General features: G+C 40.2%; 1 protein-coding gene across 1 annotated transcript in view; it reads left to right on the plus strand.

Annotated features, from left to right (window-relative positions):
• nphs1 (NPHS1 adhesion molecule, nephrin) overlaps positions 1-16,505 on the plus strand; it is a 275,069-nt gene extending 258,564 nt beyond the window's left edge. Inside the window, exons 24-30 of the mRNA XM_072691705.1 lie at positions 1,546-1,599; positions 5,511-5,633; positions 6,996-7,041; positions 8,312-8,441; positions 13,967-14,045; positions 15,425-15,582; positions 15,706-16,505. Of these exons, the coding sequence (XP_072547806.1) occupies positions 1,546-1,599; positions 5,511-5,633; positions 6,996-7,041; positions 8,312-8,441; positions 13,967-14,045; positions 15,425-15,582; positions 15,706-15,822 (707 nt within the window). The 3' untranslated portion in view covers positions 15,823-16,505. The remainder of the gene's footprint in view (positions 1-1,545; positions 1,600-5,510; positions 5,634-6,995; positions 7,042-8,311; positions 8,442-13,966; positions 14,046-15,424; positions 15,583-15,705) is intronic.
• Positions 16,506-20,083: the final 3,578 nt, after the last annotated feature.

The raw sequence follows: 20,083 nt of genomic DNA on the forward strand, positions 1-20,083 counted from the left end.
TTAATGCAGTTACAGCTAAATCAGCACAACGAAAGAGATATTACAGAGTACAGAGTTATTACGCAGTGTCTGCTGCTACAAGCAATTAAGAGTTTGGGGGTTAAGCCTGGTTTGCTTCTGAAAGCAGACGGCAAGCAAAACTCAACTGATTGTGTGCGAGCTGGAAAACAACACACTCCGATTGCAGCAATCATGCTGTGTTGTGCCGGATCCATCCCGTTAAACCACATCGTTAGCACCTCCGCCCACTCTCAAATCACTGCAACACGCAAACTTCTGGAGTTTTGCAGCTCTGTGCTAAATTATGATGTGGTGCTTTGGTTATTAACTGAAAACAAAGCGAAAAAGTTTAGAGCAACACTGGCTGTAGAAGGTCTTGCTGGGGTTTCGATTGAAATCACGTTGTTTTGTGCTACCAGTCGAAGTTTTGAGAACACTTGGTGGTAAGATTATATTATATATAATGGGGGCATTTTAATTAGCCATGTTTTGTCTTGATAGCAGCTTCACTTGGTTTCAGTAGAAACTCACCCAGCATATCTACTAGAACTATTAACTGAGATGATTGCATTTCAAAGTAAAAAATCTGATGTACACAAGTGGGCATACCCTTCGATATGATGCCTGGAAGTGAGCAGAGGTGCATTTTGTTTTCACTGAAACTGATGCTGAGATGTTTCTACAATTTAAATGGAGTCCACCTGTGGTAAATTCAATTGATTGGACATGATTGGGGATTGTCAACACCTGCACATACAGTATAAGCTCGCACAAAAGTATACTTGCAAATTCTTCTATTCTAGAATTTAATCATGAAGCAAGATCATTACTACATAAGCTTACAGACAGACAGATAAGTAGTTAAATAGATAGGTAGGACGTTAGGTAGGTAGGTAGATAGGCAGACATATAGGTAGTTAGGTAGGTAGATTGATAGACAGGTAGATATCAGAATCAGAAATACTTTATTAATCCCAGGAGGGGAATTGCAGTTGTTATAGTTGCAACTGTTTGTGTAAGAATAAACACTATAAAATAAAATAAAATAAAATGTAAAACAAAAAGAGAAAAAATAATACATAACTAACTAGATAGATAGATAGATAGATAGATAGATAGGTAACTAGATATATATTGTGTTAATTGTGTTAATGATAGATAGGTAGGTAGATATATATATATATATAGATATATATATATATATATATAGATAAACAGACAGGTAGGTAGTTAGTTGATAGATAGATAGATAGACGGGTAGATCTAGGTGGGTAGATAGATATCTAGATATATAGGTAGGTAGGTAGATATGTATATATACATATATGTATATGTCTATATAGATAGATAGATAGATTGATAGATAGGTAGGTTGGTAAGTATATATATATATATATATATATATATATATATATAGATAGATAGCTAGACCGTCCATTGTGTGTTCAGTACTGTTTACTCAAACTTCTGCAGTGTAAGTGTGTTGACTGTAAGTCGAACGTGTGTGTGCTGATGCAGATTTTGCTCTCTTTCTTCCCTGCACAGATCGCGAGCCAGTTCCCGGCGAGCCTCACCCAGAAGTGCCGGACTCCGCTAAAGGTGCTGTGCTTGCGTTTCTGCCTGCTCCGTCAGCCCGCTCACAGATGGCTTTCCGCTGCTGCTATTCATCAAGCTCAGAGCGCCTCTGTCATTTCACATTCCAGATCAATATCTGCGCTCATAAGGCTAATTTGCGAGGCTTTTTCTTATGCACTATAATATGGCTACCAGCTATAATGCTGCTGGAACGTGATGTCAACCCTGATGTAATCGCATGCAATCCTACACAGGACTGGTAAAGCCAAGCTTTTGATGATTCACCAGGTGGACAGAACAATGTTGCATTTACATTTTAGTCTAAAAAAAAAAATGTATCATGAGGTGATAGAGTTATCAACTATTCTATCACATAAAAGTACTTGAACAGAAGAACAGGGTGAAAGGAGGCTAACAAAGTATACAAAGAAACAGATGGACTACAGTCTGGAATTAAACCAGAGTATAACTGAAAGGCGCTACTGAAGATGTACTGAAGACGTACGTTTGACAGTACCACCCTAGGAACAGCTTAGTGTTTATTTTTGGCTAAAGAAACAATATCTCTTGGAATAAGTGTTGTCTTCTCTTCAAGGAACTAATAGATGGGTATGCATTGACATCACGTTCCCGCTGGTATATGTTACATATGTCCCCCTGAGGCTCAAAATCACACTCATTTGAGAATAAAACCTTATATCTGGAGCACAGAGTCACATAAATGGTATTAGAGTTGTTGTCACACTCTTTTCAGGCTCAGTTAGTAGACTGGCTCATCCAGGTTTGCTTGCTTCCCTTTTAATCAAACTACTGTAGCTAAATTCGCAACTACAGTTGGCTTGTTTTTTCCCCAGCTGACTTTCTCACAACTCAGCGAGCTTCCACAGATTTCGGTACCTGGATTCCAGTAGTTTCTTTGAATTGCAGCAATCCATTAGTTTCTCTTCCCTTCAGTCTGTTCATTCATACTGAATGCTAATGCTGCCACTTAGATGGTCTTTTTGCCACCATGTGTATATCCTCTATTAGCCTTTTATTAACAGCGCAGGGCCTCTCCACAACACTACGGAAACACAGCAACACCTGAGTTAATCAGTGTAAATTTGCCAATCATACCCTTGTTATATGCGAAAGCATCACTGAAAAGTTTAATTTAACCACCCTTTCACACAATCTATAGCTTCCAGGCTGGAGTCATTGGCTTAGTATTGGAAAACCTGCTCCATCATAATTTCTTCTAAAAGTAAGAGTATTAAAAAGAGTTGATCCTGCTTTTGCTAGAATAACTGTCTCTACTGTCCAGAGAAAAAGGGGCTTTCTTCTAGATTTTTGAGAGTATTGGCATAGCTGGCATAGCTTCCAGGCTGGAGTTATTATCTGGCTTCTAACAGGAATTTTCCGTTCCACCTTAAATAGTGCAGAAGCTAGGTGCACTATAATGTAACTGAAGTGATGTTTTAAGGTAGAATATCAGCTTCATGCTGCAAGACAATGTAAATGTGGCAAACTTTGCATACATTTCATTCCAGTTGGATCCAAGAAAAACCATGAATCAAAGTCATGAGGTGTCATTACTTTATCAAATTGGGCAAAAATGGCTATAATAAAAAAATAATAATAATAATTAATGATCTGGTCTTGTCTGCACAGTTACTGCCTGTTGATTCCCCAACACCGTTCTACAAATGACGCACAGCTTAGTAATGCTGAGTAATGGTCACATTCTAGACCTCACCACTGCTTGTGCCAAAAGAGCTCAGCCAGGACAGCCTAGCACTCACTTGCAAAAGGATTACTGATTAAAATATGACTAAAAAGTGTGTATTACTTTCGAAAAGACTCAAGAAGGTGTAAATCCATCCGGACTTTACTTCAACACATGGAGCTGAGCAAATCTAATTGCTGGGGTTTACCTAATTCAGAGCCTAACACCTTATTCTAACAAAAGCAACGCGAGCGAACGCCAGCAACAAAATCAAAACACTCCCATTATAGCCTCTGAAGCTGTCCATACCAGCGGCGAACAGCGAGTGGCGGAGCTGTTTTTGACAGACTCCTCGCTTCTATTTTTGACGTGTCGCATCGCACTTTTGTTCCACTTCAAATACTGCAACAAAAAACAGCCGTGTTTCATCAAAACACAGTTAAACTAGCCAGAAATGGACAGGGAGTCCAGGAGTTGGAGAGGAGAGGGAGCTGTATGGCCCTTTATCTAATGTTTAATAAGTACCTCCCCTTCCCAGTGAGTTCTATAATGGGACCATGCACAGCTTCAGCTCTACGTCATCTGAAGAACCGTGTGGGGAATACATCATACAGCAGGCTACACATATACCTGATATCAGATCACGGGTCCTGGGGTAACTTTTTTGTTCATTAGTAACCATATTATTTTTGGGACTTTTTAAATAAAGTGATTATACTTCCATGTATTTCCTGGAACTGAGTGACTGACTTCCGACAAAGTAGGATATGTAGGTGTGTTTCTTAGAGATGGAAATTTCAGGTCCAGAAAAGGAAAAATCTGAGCTGCCCAGACAGCTAAAAAAATGTGATCTTTACTTTCACAACCCTATGTTTTCCATCAAAAGCCGATTCGCACCAAGAGCCCTTCGAGCTTCAAGTACAGCTCGGCTCGACCCGCCATCACTCAAAATCCACGGAAGACGAGCGTCCAGACTTTTTTCTGTCCTGCACCGAAGTGGTGGAACGATCTTCCCCTGGGTGTCCGAACAGCAGAGTCCAACACTTGCTGTCTTCAAACCCAGACTGAAGACCCTCCTCTTCTGAGAGTACTTGGGCGAGTGGTCTCCTTATTAAATTGTGTTTAGTAGAGTCTAAACTCTGTCACTCTGGAGAAGAGTGTCTGCTAAATGCCTTAAATGTAAATGTAAATGTAAATCTCTAGTAGTTATTTAGCGAATAATGCTAACATAGGAAAGACTTAATAGGACTGTATCTACAGTGTGGTCACCTCAATTACACAGAACACAGGTGTCACTGTGTTTTGGTGCATTTGTAGGGATGCGCTGGATGTTGTGGGGAACCTAATCAGTGAAAGGACTTAATGAACCAGTTGAATTAATGTAGCTAGTTGTTGCGTTATGGTGGAAGCTGAATATTCTAAACTCAGTGTCCGAATCCTACAGGTGGGAGCATACTTGTGAAAGGGTTAACTTAAACACAGGGACAATAACTAGAGCAAAAAGTTAAACAGTGCAGGCTGACGTTCGACAGCACTACTATTCAGACGACACAGCATTGAGCTGTGGAGCAGTGGAAGAACTGTTTTCTCTGGAATGATGGATGGTGCAGCTCCATCCAGTACATTTTTTCAGATGGGTTGAGGAGTTGGGGATGATGAAGTGGGGTGGTGATCATCATCCAACATCCTGACCTCACTAATGCTTTTGTTGCTGAATGCAATCAAATCCTCTCAGCAATGCTTCCTCCAAAACTGGTAGAAAGCCTTCTTCTTCCCTGGACAGTAGAGACAGTTACTCCAACAAAAGCCGGATCAACCTTTTAATACCTTTGATTTCAGAAGAAATAATGAAGGAGCAGGTGTCCCAATACTTTTGTCTAAAGAGTGTACGTTTAAATGCTTGTTAGATGTTAGGACGTGCTGTAAGGGTAGGGAGATTTCTTACTCTAGATTCGACGTGTCTGTTTTTAGCCCATTTACGGCGTTTTGACGATCACTCATAAGTGACAGACTCAGTTTGAGCTGCCTGTGCTCGAGCCATGCTCAGAAAGCTGCACTTTGATGTCTCTCTTTGATGTTCACTGACATGCAGTAGAAATGAATGCAAATGCACTTGTCATGAATCCATCACGAGGCCGTACGTCTATGTTAGTGTTCCAGTCTCACGTAACCGAGCAGCTGTGTGTTCATGGCCTCATTCCCTCTTCCACAATGTGGGTTGTTTCCTCAGCCTCCGCTGTTCCGCTCTACGCCGTAGTCGTCCTGGTTGGAGGACTCCTCCTGCTGCTCAACGCGGTGGGCTTCTTTCTGTTCGTCCGGCAGAGGAGGAGGAGGAAGGGGCGGGGCCTAAAAGGTGAGGAACGTCGTTAGGTGTCACTTCTCCGGGGATGCGCTGTTAGACGGCGTGTTCTAGACTGTAGACTGTGCTGCTTACAGCGGCGGCGGTACAGCACTCAAAAAGAACAGCCTGTCTGAATCCTAATATGTCATTTTCAAATCCATCTCTCTCTCTCTCTCTCTCTCTCTCTCTCTCTCTCTCTCTTTTTCCTTCCCCCACTCACTCTCTCGCTTGCTCGCACTCTCTCACTCTCCATCATCTCACCCTCTCCTCCTCACCCATCTGCCACCTCTCCTTCCCTCAGCAGCTGTCATTTTCACTCTCCGTCTTCTCCCCCTTATCTTGGCCCTTTGCTTTCTCCCTCCCTCCATCTCTGTCTCCCTCTCTCTCTTTATTCTCCCTCTCTGTGACTCTCTTCCTCCTCATTCCATCAAACTGTCAGGTGTCTTCTTGTCTTCCCCCACTTAACTCTCGCCTTTTCTCTCTCTCTCTCTCTCTCTCTCTCTCTCTCTCTATGTGTGTGTCTGTTTCCCTCACTCGCTTTTGCCAATCTTTTTCCTATGCAATCTCTCTCTCTCTCTCTCTCTCTCTCTCTCTCTCTCTCTTCCCCCCTTCTTCATTCCTCCTTCCTTCCTATCTTCTTTCAATTTCCCCCTTTCCTCTTTTTTTCTCTTTCATCTTCTTTCTCCCTCTCTCTCTCTGTCTCTCTCTCTCTCTCTCTCGCTCTCTCTCTCTCTCTCTCTCTCTCTCTCTCTCTCTCTCTCTCTCTGTCTCTCTCTCTCCCTGTCTCTCTCTCTTTCTTGTTCACTGTCTTTTCCCCTTTCCACCCCATCTCTCTCTCCCAGCTGCATTTAACTTTCTTCATCTCTCTCTCTCTCTCTCTCTCTCTCTCTCTCTCTCTCTCTCTTGCTCTCTCATTCATTGCTTTTCTGACTCTCCTCCTTTCCTTTCCTTCAAACTGTCATCTTGTCAACCCCCTTTCTCTCTCTCTCTCTCTCTCTCTCTCTCTCTCTCTCTCTCTCTCTGTCTCTCTCTCTCTCTCTCTCTCTCTCTCTCTCTCTCTCTCTCTCTCACTCCTCTCTCTCTTTGACTAAGTGTCCTTTTTCGCAGATTTGCTGAGGCCGTTCTGACGTAATGTGATTTGCTGGAATGAGTAATTGATAATGGAAATGAACACGAGCTCCACACACACACACACACACACACACACACGTATACCTACACTGCACTCGTTTTCCATCTCTCTCTCTCTTCTCTGCCTGACTGCTTCACTGCCCCCTCCTTCCTCTGACCTGCTTCTGCGCCGTGTGTAATAATGGCCGACGTCTCTGTCACTTAATCTCCCCGTCCTCACCCGGCTCTCTTTTCCTCCTCCAGAGGGGGCAGGCGGCGTTACGGAGGGGAAGAAGAGCGAGAGCGAGGGGTGAGTCACGTTAATCTCATGCTTTGAGTCAGTGCAGCGCTGCAGATACAGCGGCGCTCGCTAAATCCCCACTTAAGGCCATCTGAACAGCGAAAACACAGACAACAGAGACAGCGGCCTGCAGAGCAGACAGACTGCAGCCTCTGAGCCAGCCGCAGTCATCTCACTCTCTGCCCAGCTGGCTTAGAGCAGGGCGTCTCAAACCAGTCCTTCAGGCCCACCAGATGCTCCACTGTTGCTTCCTGACCCAGCTTCTGACCTAAGCTTTGTTTGATGGAGGTCTTCAAACTGGAAGCACCCCCAGATTTCCACAGGAGATGAGAGATGATAGTTACACTGTATGGACAAAAGTATTGGGACACCTGCTCATTCATTATTTCTTCTGAAATCAAGGCTATAAAAAGTGTTTCTTCTCTCCAATCTCTACTAGATTTTGGAGGAACACTGCTGTCAGGATTTGATTGCATTCAGTGATAAGAGCATTAGTGAGGTCAGGATGTTGGATGAGGATCACCACCCCATCTCATTATCCCCAACTCCCCAACTCATCGCAATAGTATCGGATAGAGCATCATCAACCATCTTTCCAGAGAACACAGTCTTCCACTGCTCCTCAGCTCAACGCTAGGAGGGCTTTTTACCCCTCTAGCCCACACCTGGCATTGGCCAGGAGGCATGAGGGATAGGATTGTGCTTATCTGCTCCTAGGTGTCCTATTCTATTGGCAGCCATTCTTTTAAACAAGGGCTAGGCAAGCTGTGTGTGTGTGCATTCACACATCTATGTCAGCAATGGGTGCAACCTAAAGCTAAGCTAAATGCTTTTGTTAGAAAGGGTGTCCACAAACATTTGGACACGTGTGTAGATTAACTTCGTAGCTCCAGTGCAAAGCTCCATAAGCAAACAAGTCTTGGCTGATGAACTACATTCATGGCCCAATGACAAGATTTTATGCTAAGCTCCAGAACTTTCCGGCCCGACATGGCGCCCCCTGGTTGGGAATGGAACACAATGTGGGCAGTCTGGTGGGCCCTAAGGACTGGGTCAAGCAACACTGGCTTAGGACAAGCCTGCTCTGTTGAGCATGTTAACTGCCCATGCTGAGGCCTAAATCTGCACCACAGTGGAGAGTGAAAATGACCTGTTATTGCAGGTCAGAGGTGATATGAGGCTAAAGGTCAGGATATGGAAGTCTGTATCCCGCTTGCTTCAACTTTTCTCTTGTTTATTTTAATGTATTTTCTCTCTTTCGCTTCTCTCCTCTTCACAGGTCATCAGTGAGCAGCTTCAGCCGCTATGCGAGCAGAGAGCGGATCAACGCTTCTGCACAGCGCACTCTGCTCATCGATACCAGCTCTGATCCAGACAGCGGTGGCAGCGTCTACGAAAGTTACGGAGGGGTGAGGGAGCAGAGCAGAGCAGAATGGTGGAAGGAAAAGAAATGAGAGAGAGAAACAGAAAGAAAAGTGGAGAGATTAACCCTTTAAACCCTTTAAACTCTGGTGCCGTTATTCAGTTATTAATCTTATAGCTTATCACACCGTAACACAAGTAAGCTACACTGTATACACACACACATACACACACATAGCTTCTCTAGAGAAGTACCATTGCCAATACAATAGGACTCTCTGGAGCAGATAAACATGAACCTGTAGGCACCATGCTGCCTAATGCCAGGCATGAGCTAGAGGGGTGTAAGGCCCCCCAGCATTGAGGAGCTGTGGAACAGTGAAATAACTGTGTTCCCTGAAATGGTTACTTGGGGAGTTGGGGATTGGGTAAGGTGGTGATTATGCACCATCCTGACCTTACAAGTGCTGTTCCTCTGAAATCTAGTAGAAACCCTTTTTCTGTGGACAATAGGGAGGCAGTTACTCCAACAAGAGCAGGATACACTCTTTTTAGAAACGTTGAATGAGCAGGTGTCCCAATACTTTTGTCCATGTAGTGTACATTAATATGAAAGTAGGGTCTTAAATCTAACTTTATGATTCTTTAAAATGAATGATTCCTTAATTAAATCAGTTTTTCTTTACAATTATTTAATTAGATTACTTACCTTTTTAGAATTCTTTACATATTTACTTACAATTTTCTTCGCCAATTTATCATTTAATTCCCAAGCAGTAGCTTGTGAAAGAATTTATAAATAAAATAAATTACAAAATAAATTCTTGGCCAAATGCCCTAATTACAAAATAGGAAATACAGAAATACATTTCAAGTACAAGCTTAAAATTAACAATAGACATGGATAAATAATATTGAATCAAAATAAAAATGAGGTAAATTAACACATTAAAAAGAAAACAATCAAGAGGATATAAGATCAAGAGCAAATTCTATTGATATACAATGAACAAATTTAGATTTTTGACTTTTGGGCATTAGTGGATCAGCGGTTAGAGTTCCAGGGGGATATTGATGACAGGGTTGTGGGTTCGATACCCGAGCTCTGGATGTGTGTGTGCTCACTGCCCCTAGTCTTGTTGATCTTTCTGATTCCTGATTCTATAAAGCTGCTTTGTGACAACGGCAGCACTATACACATAAATCTGAATTGATTTGCTTTGATTTGAAATTAGATTTAATGAAATTCAATTAAATTCAGAAATTGATATTAATAAGCCAAAATGACAAATAAAACCAGAAATGGGGGATAAAAAGGTAAAACGAAAAATCTAAACTTATTTAAAAAGTCGAATTAAATTAAGTTAAATTAAACTAAATTAAATTAAATTAAATGGGACCAAGCAAAATTATAAAATGTAAAACAAAAGAAATTAACATAAGGCTAAACTAACTTAAAATGACTGAACGTATAATAAAATAATAACAAATAATAAAAGTAACAAATATGTAAATAAAAAAATAAATGAGAATAAAATGATTAATGCTAAACAAATAAAAAAGCAACAGATTAAATTTAGAAAAAGGTTAGGAGGGTGTAAGGGTAAATCCTTGGGTGATGACAGTTCTTCCCATCTTCTCTCGACTCTGTATTTACTATTCAGTGGAGGAAAATGACCTGCTCGCATTTGAAACTCACCCTCTTCCCAAAATAGATGGTGAGATTACATAGCAATTGAGGAATTTGAGGCTAACCTTGACACTCTTCGCTAACAGTGCTGTATTTTCTACTCAGTAGAAGCGAACGGCAGCCGAGTATCTGGAACTTGCCTCTCCTTTCAGAATAGGAGATGTGATTACATAGCAATTGAGGAATTTGAGAAAATTGTAATACCTGTGTTAACAGCACTAGTAAATGTGTAAGTGTGTTTGACAAGACTGTCTTGGTACCCTGTAACACTCCATCATCTTTGTTGTCATTTTCATCATCATCATCATCATCATCAGTTTCATTTATACAGTTCCCTCTACACAGTCTTCAAAAAGCTGCAAGACTAGACATATCACTGGATTATAAGGTCTACACAGTATCTACACAGTTATGTAAGTCTTACATTCACAGTGTGTTGAGGCACTAGAGGGAGTGTAAATAGGACAGGGAGGGGAAAAACAAGAATCTTAAGCTCAGGTTTTAAAACAGAGTGTGGGAATAAGCATCATAAAGGGGCTCTAGGGCCACAACGTGGGGTGCAATGGTGGTTAATTATGGAGAAAAATGAACTGTGTGAATAGACAATGTCAATGTACAAGTTTGTGGCACTCCCATGTGGTTGGCTACATCTCATAGTATAGCAAACCTGAATGCATTGCACAACATCTCTCAAAAGTAGAGCCCATTATTTATTTTTCTCCATAAATCAGATTTCAACCTGCATTCTGCTCAATCGTAAGAAGGCGGCGCTACACTTAGGAATTAAGTGACTGACAGCCTTGGCTGTAAGAGACCAGGGCTTGGATGGAGGAGTTGTTGGAGCATCCATTTACTGGACAAACTGGAAATCCAGAAGGAAAATCCGCTCTGCTTCTGTGCTGTGAGCTCAGTGAAGTTGGTCTGAGACACACTTGGTCTGGTACAACATTCTAGATTCTAGAACAGTGTATGAGAACATATTAGAACAATAGAAACCAAGCGAACATTCTAGAATATTGTAAACAGAGAGAACATTGTAGAAGATTGTGGAAGATGGAGAACATTCTAGAACAATGCAAACAGAACATTGTAGAACAGTATGGAAGGGGGAGAACATTCTAGAACAGTGTAAACAGAGAACATGGTTGAGGATTATGGAAGGGAAGAAGGTTCTAGAACAATGTAAACAGAACATTGTAGAAGACTATGGAAGGTGGAGAACATTTTAGAACAGTGTAAACAGAGAACATGGTTGAGGATTATGGAAGGGGGAGAACGTTCTAGAACAATGTAAACAGAACATTGTAGAAGACTATGGAAGGGGGAGAACATTCTAGAACAATGTAAACAGAACACTGTAGAAGACTATGGAAGGGGGAGAACATTCTAGAACAGTGTAAACAGAACATTGTAGAAGATTATGGAAAGAGGGAAAACGTTCTAGAACAATGTAAACAGAACATTGTAGAAGACTATGGAAGGGGAGAACATTCTAGAACAACGTAAACAGAACATTGTAGACGATTATGGAAAGGGGAGAACGTTCTAGAACAATGTAAACAGAACATTGTAGAAGACTATGGAAGGGGGAGAACATTCTAGAACAATGTAAACAGAACACTGTAGAAGACTATGGAAGGGGGAGAACATTCTAGAACAGTGTAAACAGAACATTGTAGAAAATTATGGAAGGGGAAGAACATTCTAGAACAGTGTAAACAGAACATTGTAGAAGATTATGGAAAGAGGGAAAACGTTCTAGAACAATGTAAACAGAACACTGTAGTAGACTATGGAAGGGGAGAACATTCTAGAACAATGTAAACAGAACATTGTAGACGATTATGGAAAGGGGAGAACGTTCTAGAACAATGTAAACAGAACATTGTAGAAGACTATGGAAGGGGGAGAACATTCTAGAACAATGTAAACAGAACATTGTAGAAGACTATGGAAGGGGGAGAACATTCTAGAACAACGTAAACAGAACATTGTAGACGATTATGGAAAGGGGAGAACATTCTAGAACAATGTAAACAGAACGTTGTAGAAGATTATGGAAGGGGAGAACATTTTAGAACAATGTAAACAGAACATTGTAGATGATTATGGAAGGGGAGAACATTCTAGAACAATGTAAACAGAACACTGTAGAAGACTATGGAAGGGGGAGAACATTTTAGAACAGTGTAAACAGAGAACATGGTTGAGGATTATGGAAGGGGGAGAACGTTCTAGAACAACGTAAACAGAACATTGTAGAAGACTATGGAAGGGGGAGAACATTCTAGAACAATGTAAACAGAACACTGTAGAAGACTATGGAAGGGGGAGAACATTCTAGAACAGTGTAAACAGAACATTGTAGAAGATTATGGAAGGGGGAGAACATTCTAGAACAGTGTAAACAGAACATTGTAGAAGATTATGGAAAGAGGGAAAACGTTCTAGAACAATGTAAACAGAACATTGTAGAAGATTATGGAAAGAGGGAAAACGTTCTAGAACAACGTAAACAGAACATTGTAGACGATTATGGAAAGGGGAGAACGTTCTAGAACAATGTAAACAGAACATTGTAGAAGACTATGGAAGGGGGAGAACATTCTAGAACAATGTAAACAGAACACTGTAGAAGACTATGGAAGGGGGAGAACATTCTAGAACAGTGTAAACAGAACATTGTAGAAAATTATGGAAGGGGAAGAACATTCTAGAACAGTGTAAACAGAACATTGTAGAAGATTATGGAAAGAGGGAAAACGTTCTAGAACAATGTAAACAGAACACTGTAGTAGACTATGGAAGGGGAGAACATTCTAGAACAACGTAAACAGAACATTGTAGACGATTATGGAAAGGGGAGAACGTTCTAGAACAATGTAAACAGAACATTGTAGAAGACTATGGAAGGGGGAGAACATTCTAGAACAATGTAAACAGAACATTGTAGAAGACTATGGAAGGGGGAGAACATTCTAGAACAACGTAAACAGAACATTGTAGACGATTATGGAAGGGGAGAACATTTTAGAACAATGTAAACAGAACATTGTAGATGATTATGGAAGGGGAGAACATTCTAGAACAATGTAAACAGATATTTATGATTTATAATTATCCCTTATAAGATCATCCTTTCTTAATAATCTTTAATGGGCAGTGGTGTCTCAGCGGTTAGTGCTCCGGGCTATTGATGACAGGGTTGTGGGTTCGATTCCCAGGCTCAGCAAGCTGCCACTGTTGGACCCTTGAGCAAAGCCCTTCACCCTCTCTGCTCCCCGGGCACTGGAGTTGGCTGCGCTTGGAGGGGGGGGGGGGTGCTCGCTGCCCCTAGTTCACTAGTGTGTGTGTGTTAATTACCACAAATGGATAAAATGCGCTGTACACACATTTCGCTGTGACAAATACATACACCTTTACCTTAGCAATGTTCTCTGTGGTTAGGACATTCTAGAACAATCTAAACAAAGGACATTATATACCAGAGTTCTTCAAATCTGGACAATCAATTGCATCAGGTGTTCCGTTAACTTCCAGCAAGAACAAAATCCAGAACTGGAAACTGGATTCAGGGTCCAGATTTGCAGACCAGGCTTCTAGAAGATTATGAAAGAAGGAGGACATTCTAGAAAAAGTACAAACGAAGAGAACAGTGTAGAAGATTATGGAAGGAGGAGAACATCTATAACAGTGTAACTCGGGAGAACCTTTTACAGTGTCCTGATGATCACACACCGGTGTCGAACACCAAACTAGCATTTGTCCACATTTGGCTTAGATACTCTAGATACTTAGATACTCTTAGATACTCTGATGCCACACTGATGTCTAATAAAAGTCTCAAAGGATCTGTGTTTTGTTTTCTACCTGTTCCTCCAGGAGAGCTATCACTACTACTACCCCACTGAGGCCTACAGCCCCGCTCTCTACCCCCACCCGGAGGCTCCTGAGGAACAGGGTGAGAAACCTCACAGACAAGCGCACTGCAGGCAGGAAACGAATTTCAGAAAGATTTATTCCTCTTAACGTCAGTCTGGTGAAGACTGGGACATATTTGCGTACGGATATTACAGCAGCTCCGGAAGGACGATTTTGCAAGCTCCCTAACACAGAAAGGCTTATTACACACTAAGGGGTTTTACTCAGTAACTACAGTGACTTCTGTACAAACTGGTGGGGCTGTTCTCTGATAATAGAAGCTTGTAATAACACTTTTGGCCTGCCGGTGGGGCATTGAGCAGTCCTAAGTTGACCCCTTAAACAGCCTAAGGGTGGCCCAGGAGGAGGTCTGATTTGGTCCACCGCAAAGTTTCCCCAACTCCACCATCTCACCCAATAGGAGAATAAACATACCCTAATATTCTTATATATAAAATAGTCCAAAGCTATATATTTAGCCTATGATTTATTAAAAATTATAATTATTTAAATTTAATTATTTTCATTTTAAAATTGTATTTTTTAAAAGAATGGTTTGTATTCTGATCTGGTTCTGTTTGTTTTTTTTTATATAAAAACAAATATTTATTGTTATACATTTAATATTTCATGAGACACTTTCAACTCAAAAAACAAAAAATAACTATTACAACTATAGACAAACTTGTGTTAGATTGATGTTATAGTGATGAATGATGTAAACAAAAATATAAATACTTTATTTATTTGTTTTTGTGTTTGTTTTTTTTCTCATTCATTCATTAAGTCATTCATTGTTTGAAATAATTAATCCACAACTGTGGAAGTGAGACAACATAAAATATTTTTCGTATGCAATGTATTGCCAATAGAATAGGACTCTCTGGAGAAGATAAACATGACCAGGCCAGGCCTGGGCTAGAGGGGTATAAAGCCCCCCAAAATTGATCTGAAGAGCAGTGGAAAAACTGTGTTCTTTGAAATGAGGTGAGGTGGTGATCATTATCCAACATCCTGAGCTCACTAATGCTCTTGTCACTGAATGCAATGAAAATCTCAAAGCAATGCACCTCCAAAATCTATAAAGTCTAATTCTCTGGACAGTAGAGACAGTTACTCCAACAGAAGCAGGATACACTCTTTTTAATACCCTTTTGGAAGAAACAAGGAATGAGCAGGTGTCCCAATACTTTTGTCCATATGGTGTATTCATGTAAAAATTATAATCTTTTGGTGACAACTGATTTCTTTATGTCTAATTTTACAGATTAAAATAAATAATATCAATAATATATATATTTTTTATAAAATCTGTATATATGCAAGACATATACAAGAAATTATATTGTAATTAATGTTACATTTAATAAAAAAGTCCTGAATTGTATAAAAATGGATAGATTTTAATAATGCTTGCAGGTAGCAGACACGGTTTAAACCCTGTGGGCCATGAATATGAGGAGGTCCGAGACTGGAGGCCATACGAAGACCTACCAGCATACACTCTACCTCCTGCCACAGCTCAGGGCTTTGGCGTTGACCGTCCAGGAAGGACACCACTACCCTCCTACCATGAGGTTAGTGAATCTAAACCATCATTCAGAAATACTCACTTAAGCAGCTGTTCTCACAACACTAACTAATGATTAGCATTAGCATATATAGCATATATTCTTATTACTTAATCTTCTTTCCAACAGGCTGGGTGGCGAGGTGCATCCGATTCGGACCCAACAAGTGCAGTTTATAATTCTACAGCTTACAGACGCAGAAAGGATTCTGATTTGCCATTTGAACTGAGGGGGGAGCTGGTTTAAGAACTTGCAAGAATGCTAGCTACTTCTTTGAATAGTTTGTATTTGTGTTGTATACAGTATTTTCTTCTACATATCTGCATTGTGTTGGGTTATTGGTTCTTCCATCAATTTGTATCCGCCTTGTAGGCCTAGATAATGTTTACATGGCAATGTAGTCAAAGGGTTTGATGACATCACTGTTTATCATGGTGTACAGTATAAATTAAAACACTAATTATGTTTTAAGTGTAACATAATGATTAGAGCTAGCCAGGCTAAAGTACAGCCTCCACACAGGGGGGTTAGTTTAACACCCTGTTTACCTGTTTACTAAGACCACCCAAAAAAACAATGTAACAGAGATGTGGGTTAGGTGTATACAAACAACTACTAATCTCACTCAAATACAATTAGCAATGTTGTATATTTTATATGAAACAAAATTTTGTATATTTGTTATATTTTGTGTGGTTTTAATTATACAGACTGTTGCTACTGTGTCTTTAACACTTATATTATTGGCCTTTAACTTTATTGTATGAAATAATTGAGATTATCAATATGATTGTAATTTTAAGGTTATGTTGAAGTAGCAGCATAATAATGCAGGCACACGTTTTTAAAGAGAAATTAACTTAATGATTAAGACTATATATTATATTGATATTGATATTCAAATATTGAGATTGGGACAAAATGTTTAAGTATCCTAAATAAATAAAAAATAAATAAACATAAATACAATAAATCTACTTTTTTATTTAAAACAAAGTCAAGATACTGGCTCATTTATGTTCATACAAGCTGTCCTTAACCGTAAACACAATGGGCAGTAGTGAGGCCAGCAAAAGTGATTGAGGTCATGTTTATATGTTCTATGACAAGTCGATAACATAATTATTCTGCCACACCTACATTGTTAAAAGTATATATGAATTTTAAGGAACTTTTGAAGGTTTTTTTATTTGAACCTGTGTCTGAACTTCTTCAGGTGCTTTGAGGAACCTTCAAGAAAAGGTTTTAGAACCTTGAAGGTTCCTCCACAGTTTTAAACTGAAGAACCTCCAAAAGTTCCTCAAGGATTTATACTTTGAACAGTATACTTATACATTGCTCTTCGATCTGTAATGGAAAATGCCAATTTTTATTTGCCTTGGTACACATTTTACATTTGAACTCAAGAACTAAGCATTGGCCCTATCAGGAGATCGTAGCTTCAGGCCCTGTTGATGCCTGGTGCCTTTCTGGGTTGGAAGGGTGGCCCATTCTCTTCTTCCCAGCATCACTCAGCCTGATGCTAGCCAGCATGGGTTATTGTTAGCTTACATGACAGAACTGGAAATTATCCTCCAAGTCTTCTCCTCCAAGCATACTGAGTCCAAATTGAAGGAAAATCCCCATACACATGTCTGACAGATCAGAAGCACTCTTCCGAAGGTAGCTTTCCACAGAAGACATCATGAACAGAAATACAGAGCAAATGTAGAAAATGCTCAAGGTTGGATGGAGAAGCGGTGGGCAGCCCAGTTAAAGTTAGCAAGAGCTTTGGAAGTAAGTTGAAGAGTTTTGAACTGTATGCAGTGTTTTATAAGAAGCCAATGGAGATGTTGGAGAATGTGTGTGATGACAATCAAAGTTCTGGACCATCTTAAGTCTTTTAAAGGAAGAAGAGCTGGCTAGAGAGTTATATTGTCCAAATTTCATGACATCAAAAAACAATGAATATAAAAGAGAATATGGGCTTTTTAAATAATAATGTAATGTTCCCCAAGGCACACTTCCAAAGGTCTACACAAGGGGGCTCCCTGCACACTTGGTTGCAAATCATCTTCTGTTGACAAACAAGAGTTTGTGCAAATGATTTTTCCTCATTGTTTTGTGTTGGTCCTCAGGGGATTGGACATTTTTCTGAGTTAACACGGCAAACTATTTTTTGTCTATGCTTATACCTCGTAAGGGCACGGAACCTGGGCTTATTGTTGTCTGGGGGCGCCTGGTCAACGTGTTCTGGGAGGAAAGGCTCTGATGTAAGAATCATACTAAAGGTGAGGATTCCAGAGCCAAGGCAGACCATTCTTGGAAGTAAACAATGCAGACATTATTGTTTGCTTGTTTGCTTATCGTCATATGACCCCTTTTTAGGTGCCCATAACAAACTGGTTATGTAATGTTTGGGAGGAAGGTGTAAATCTCCCAAAGTTCTCAGGGTCCAGAGCTTAAGGCTATTTAAAAAAGTACCCACAGGAAAGCACAGCTGCACTGATCAACAGCTACGAATAGAAGACGCTTTCTTACATGTATGTAAAGCCAAAAAATGCACAAAGTTGGCAGTCCAATAGGAACAGCAGCTGGCAGCTGGCTTACCTGTGTTTGGATCATCAGCATGCAGGTATCTGCCAGCAGCCTCGCTCTGCCAAGCACAAGCAATGATCCAGACACCTGCATGTGCTACTATTGGGGTTTCTCACCGTTGGAAACTGGAGGGGAATGTGAACATCACAATCAGCTGTGATGTTCATATATTTAGGGCAGCTCGCTGCTGTCATGCAAAAAACTTGTATCTCCATTTTTGCAGCTTGTCACTTTTTGACATAACATAAATCTGGTAGTTGTTCTTTACATTGTGTTGGTAGGTTAGGCTTGGAAAGAAATGTCATCACAATAATCAGATATGACTTTTCAAACGTTTCCAAACTAATATGAGAACCCACATATAAAAATAAACAGACGGATGGATGGATGGACGGATGGACGGAGGCCTGTACTTAGTTCTTGAAAAATGCATATTGTATTGTAAGCCAGAGTACACTAATCCAACCAACACCCCCCCTCCCCAATTCACATGGTTCTAGACTGCCCTCCCTCATTCAAACTGTTCTTAAATGTTTCTATCCAGTCAGACTGTTTCTAAGATTACCTACCATTAAAAATGACTTTTTAGAATGCCCCCCCCCAGTCTCACTGTTTTAAAAGCCCCACCCATTCACATTGTTTTACATTACATCAGTGGTTGGTGTGGCACAACAGATAACACCACTACCGCACCATGTGGGAGACAGGTGTTCGATTCCCGGTCTGGGTGACTATGATGTGTTACACCAATAAGAGTCCTTGGGCAAGACTCCTAACACTACATTGGCCCTCCTCTGTAATATGAGTAACCTTGTATGTTGCTCTGGATAAGATGCCATGAATGCCATGAATGTAAATTTGTTTCCTTACAATGATCTCCACCATAGACATGGTTTTAGAATGTCCACCGTTGTTCACACACATTGTACAATTTTCTGTCTGATCTCTTGTCCCCATTTATATTCTGCTAATTATTGGAATTAACTGGAATTAATGGACATATTTGAAGCTAAAGGTGAGAAACTAATAATAATATAATGATTTAAATACACTGAAGCATAATCTTGGCTAAAATATTTAGATATGATACCAAATCAGTTGAATAGCAAAGCTGTTCCTCAATCCCAGACACATGGCATAATGCACACTGCGGGGCTATTGAGACCACACCCCCTGCATGCACTGTTTATCCCTTCATCACATGTACAGCCTATGCCCAGATGATTTCTAGAAATCTGAAACTCACCACTAGCTTGTGGGAAAATACACTTTGATTTGATGTTAAAAATGATGAATTAATAAGTATTAATTCTTGGTTACAGAAACTTGTTAAGACTTGATAATTATATATAAATATAAATATTCCATAGAAAATTTACTAGACTTACTTTACTGAAAAATTATGTGAAATTTTCAATGCTTTTGCAACTCTAATCCTACCGATTCACACTGTTCTAGAATGTCGTCCCTCATTCAAGCTGTTCTAGAATGTCCTTACCTATTCAAACTGTTTTTGAATGCCCAGCCCATTCAGACTGTTCTGGGATGTCCTCTTACATATTTACACTGTTGTAAAGTGTTCCCCTATATATTCTAGAATGTCATCCCCTATTCACACTGTTCTAGAATGTCCTTTTACACATTCACACTGTTGTGAAATGGTCTCCATATATAGAGACCATTCTAGAACACATATATCTGTTGTAGAATGTTCTCCGACAAATTCAGACTGTTCAAGAATGTCCTCACCCATCTGCACTGCTCTAGAATGTCCTCACCCATTTACTCTTTTCTATAATGTCCTCACCCATTCACTCTGTTCTAGAATGTCTAGTATGTTCTAGAACATCCTCTCCAGAATATCTTCACCCAATCACTCTGTTCTAGAATGTCTTCACCCATTCTCACTGTTCTAGAATGTCCTCCTTAT

The sequence above is a fragment of the Salminus brasiliensis genome, chromosome 11 (assembly GCF_030463535.1).
Source record: "Salminus brasiliensis chromosome 11, fSalBra1.hap2, whole genome shotgun sequence".
Classification (NCBI taxonomy): domain Eukaryota; kingdom Metazoa; phylum Chordata; class Actinopteri; order Characiformes; family Bryconidae; genus Salminus; species Salminus brasiliensis.